The sequence below is a fragment of the Arachis hypogaea genome, chromosome 13 (assembly GCF_003086295.3).
Source record: "Arachis hypogaea cultivar Tifrunner chromosome 13, arahy.Tifrunner.gnm2.J5K5, whole genome shotgun sequence".
In the NCBI taxonomy this organism is placed as follows: domain Eukaryota; kingdom Viridiplantae; phylum Streptophyta; class Magnoliopsida; order Fabales; family Fabaceae; genus Arachis; species Arachis hypogaea.
In genome coordinates, this window is record NC_092048.1 from 33,401,534 (window position 1) to 33,405,778 (window position 4,245).

At 24.3% G+C, this 4,245-nt stretch overlaps 1 protein-coding gene across 1 annotated transcript; it reads left to right on the top strand.

Moving 5' to 3' along the window:
* Positions 1-2,039: 2,039 nt before the first annotated feature.
* Positions 2,040-3,349, top strand: LOC112735872 (E3 ubiquitin-protein ligase MBR2-like). The gene is made up of 3 exons (XM_072213383.1): positions 2,040-2,486; positions 2,602-2,667; positions 2,768-3,349. The coding sequence occupies exons 1-3, from the start codon at positions 2,295-2,297 to the stop codon at positions 2,936-2,938; spliced, it is 429 nt and encodes a 142-aa protein (XP_072069484.1). The 5' UTR covers positions 2,040-2,294; the 3' UTR covers positions 2,939-3,349.
* Positions 3,350-4,245: the final 896 nt, after the last annotated feature.

Here is a 4,245-nt window from a genome sequence, read left to right on the forward strand (position 1 = left end):
ATATGTTCTGTAAGAGGGATAGGAATTGTATTGGATAATGCTTATAATATTATCTATGTATATAAGTGTATATATGTATGTACTCTTTATGAGTTTTTGTAAGTTGTATGGTATCTATGGATGTACGTTATCGAACGAAAGTATCTTTGGGAGCGGTATTGCGGTTTAAAGTTTTAAACAGGCTCATATTTTAGTATTAAATAGTATAAAAGTCGTCGTAATGTCCGAGCTATCAGAGTGGCGCAGCCGAAAGCGTTAACTTTGGTAGTTAGGGTGTTACATTTATCATTTTATTCTACGAAGATTTGACTTTCTTTTATGCTGACTTATTAGGAATTTATTTAAGTATTTTTTGTGAGATAATCTTGAATACTCTTGATGAATAAAATTTATTAATTATTTTATATACATTTTTCTATTGTGTCCAATTGAGGTGAATGATCTATTTTGTTTATTGGATGAAGAAATTAAAAGATCTGGTCTAAGATCATTTTTAGTGTTAATTCTTTACATTTTATCCTTTTGGTCTAAGTTGTTAAGAATATATTTTTTAGAGGTCTAATAAAAAAAAACCTTTCAATGACTTAAATTACTAAAAATAAATTTTTTAGAAGTCTGATAAAAAAAATTTCTTTTTCTATCTTTTTAATTTGTTTCTGCTGTATCTTTTGTTAGTCATTCTTTTTTCTTATCACATTTACTTTGAGTAATTTAATCATTTATAAAAATTTTAGTAATTTATTGATATTTCAAACTATACTTTAATAGGCCAAATAGTTTTACCGATTAATACTCAATTTCATTAATTCTTACATTCTCGTGGGATTTTTTTAAGTAGTTAGTTTTTTACTTCTTGAAAAAAAAAGTTATGAACAACAAATTAGAAATAGTGATATTGTTGATTAATGAAACCAATGAAAATAAACCATTACGGTCAAAATATAATGGAGATCACTAAGTGTTTGTTTGAGTGCCGTTAAATTAATAGAAAAAATATTTTTTTTAATAAGAAAATATTTTTTTTAACGTTTTTGACAAATTTCTAGTAATAAAAGTAAAAATACTAAAAAAAATATTTTTTTTTTGAAAAAATTACAATTTATATTTTTAAAAGATATTTTTTATATAATAAATAAAAAAAGTACTTTTATATTATTATACACAAAAATAATTAATAAATAAAAATGTCTTTTGCATAATACTCAAATATAAAATTACTTTTATTTTTTTTAAAAATAATTCGAAAAAGGATATTTTCTTAGAAGCTCACCAAAATAAATTCTACAACTTATGATCCACGGACACTAATACAGATACAGGATACACCAATTCACGAATTTTAAAATTTTATAAGACACATAGATACACATATATATAAAATATAAAATAATTCTTAGTGTTAGTTCTTTGCATTTTATCCTTTTGGTCTAAGTTATCAAGAGCAAATTCTTTAAAGGTCTAATAGAAAAAAATTCTTTCAATTACCTAAATTGCTAAGAATAAATTTCTCAAAAATTTAATAATTTTTTTATTATTTTATTTTTGTGTATTTTTTGTTAGTTGCCTTTTTTTCTTATCAGGTTTATTATGAGTAATTTAATAATTTATTAAAATTTTAGTAATTTATTGATATCTCAAGCTATATATTAATAGGCCAGATAATTTTACTAATTAATACCCAATTCCATTATTTTTTACATTCTTGTAATTTTTTTTAGTTAGTTTTTTTTTCTTAAAGAAAAAGTGATGAATATTCAACAAATTAAAAATAGTGATATTGTTGATTAATGAAAACAATTGAGAGGAGAATATATTGGATGATTAGTTCAAAAAAAAATAGAAATATTTCAGTAAATATAAAATGAAAGAAAATACTAATTTAAAAGGAATAATCACATTATTAGATGAAATTAATAATGTAATTAAATTTTGAATTCTGGATCGTAAAAACTATTTAATGGTTGAATTAGTGTTAATTGAATAATATTTTTCATTTATTTTAAGAATAAGGAAGAGAGAAATTTATAAATAAAAAATTGTAAAACAACTCATCAAAATCTCTTAATGAGTCAAATCTTAATAGTTTTAATTGATCCTAATTGATTCTGATTGATCCTAACAATTATTATGTGACTATAAAGAGTGGCAAGTTTTATGTATAAAAAACTACAAAAGTTAATTTCATCTATAAAAATTTACGCTTTTAACATCTTCGCAAGTAGTGCTCATTCATTAGCAAAATCCTTGTTTCAATCACCTTGCTTGTAGAGAAATTTCAGAAACTAAAATATTCTATGCGAGCCACGGCAATGGATCGAAGGACACAATGGAATTTTCGCGCGATTGATTCGCATTATGTATTTGATAGTTCTGAAGTGCGTTTCAGGCATGCTGGCCCTGTACCACACACAGGTCGGCAAATGTATCAACCCAATAGAAGAGGACATTCCAGAACAACTCTTCCCATTGAGTTAGTCCAAGTTGATGTAATATTTCTTGTGTCTGTTAAATAACTACTTTTTCTATAGAATCATGCTTCTTTCACATTTTTACTTACCTGTATTTTCATTATCTTGACTTAACCGATGCTTGTTTGTGTAGGGTGTCGCAGTGCTTGTTAATCATTATATAGACACGGAATTGCGCGTTGAAGATATGTCTTATGAGGTAATTAGACAAAATTTGATACCATATTTTCCTATCAATAACTATAGATAGAATTCTAGGATATTCAAAACTTTTTTGACTCTTTGAAATGTAACTACAGGGATTGAATGCATTGGGCCAGCAGATTGGCCATGTAAGCACTGGTTTATCAGAGGAAATAATAACCAATCAAATGAAGACAAAAACATATTTAATGGCTGCTAGTGCTGTTAATTTGGAGGAGGCTGATGTTTGTGTAATATGCCAGGTAATGAACTCTTCTTATGCTTAGCATGTTTCATTCATTCAGCATGAACTCTTCTCTTGATAATTTTTTGCTATTATTAATTCCAATTTGTTGTGTATTATTTGACAGGATGAATATGAGAACCAAGATACCATTGGATTTCTTCCATGTGGGCATGAATATCATGCTGATTGTTTAAGGAAATGGTTGCTTGTGAGAAATGTCTGCCCCTTGTGTAAATCAGAAACATTCATTCTAGGGATGTAAATCGAAAAGAAATGATTGTTAGAAAGATAAACAGAGGAGTGTACTTCTCACTATTTTGTTTTTTTTTTATTCGTTTAAATACCAGTGTTAAAAAAATATATATATATTTTAATTTTTTAAAAAGAATCTTAAAAAGATTATTTTAGTCTTCTTAAGATTAATTAAACTTGTAAATTCGTTATTTTAAAATCAAATCCAAATTTCTATTCTCTAACACATTAAACAATAGTAAGAATTTTTGTCCATTTAAAATTAAATATAAAGATATTTTAGTCTTTTCTAAAACTAATATTCAAATATTTAATTTCCAATACAAATAAAGCATTAAGCAACCTTAATTTTAAAGGGATATTACAATCTTTGTATAAATAATTCTAAATGAGTATTTTAGAGCATAATCAAATTTTAATATCTAATTTCTAACATAATTAAAGAACCTTAATTTTAAAAGAGATATTTTAATCTTTATAAAAATCATAAAGCAGGTAAATTAGTAAACAATATTAATCATAAAAAATATTGGTTAGTCTTTTAAATAACAGTCCTTAAAATGATATTTTTAAGCTTTTTAAAATTAATTTTTAAATGGGTATTTTAGAATTAGAATAGAGTAAAGGTGTATTTTCTCCATTTTAAAATCAAATACCTAATTTATAATATAATTAAAAAAAATTTAAATTTTGAAATGTTTTTAGTCATTCAGAAATCAAACAAATTTTTTTTTTGTATTTTTACAAGTTGAAAAGGATAGTATTGTTCTTTTTGTAAAGCTCTGTGTGTTAGGATGTTACATTCCACTAACATTCTCAGAAAAGAATCAAATTGGATACTCCACCAAACTAAGAACGTTAAATATTATTTCCTCAAACCTTATCAAAATATGAAATAACTTAGATTGGCTTCCCACCAACATAAAAATCTTAGATATTTCACTATTACATTTGAAACCTTTAGTAACATTTATCTTTTAACAATTATTAAAATGTTGGTAATTATGATAAAATTACATATTAAATAATATTTATGTTAAAATATTACTAAATATATTTAATTTTTTAAAAAATGTTACCCAATCTTAATCACTT

What these genes read in the sequence shown, in the direction of transcription:
- LOC112735872 (XM_072213383.1), top strand. Translation starts at nt 2,295, where the DNA reads ATGCGAGCCACGGCAATGGATCGAAGGACACAATGGAATTTTCGCGCG. An exon ending in TTGAGTTAGTCCAAGTTGAT is followed by an intron (nt 2,487 to 2,601) that starts GTAATATTTCTT and finishes TTGTTTGTGTAG; the next exon opens with GGTGTCGCAGTGCTTGTTAA. An exon ending in TTGAAGATATGTCTTATGAG is followed by an intron (nt 2,668 to 2,767) that starts GTAATTAGACAA and finishes ATGTAACTACAG; the next exon opens with GGATTGAATGCATTGGGCCA.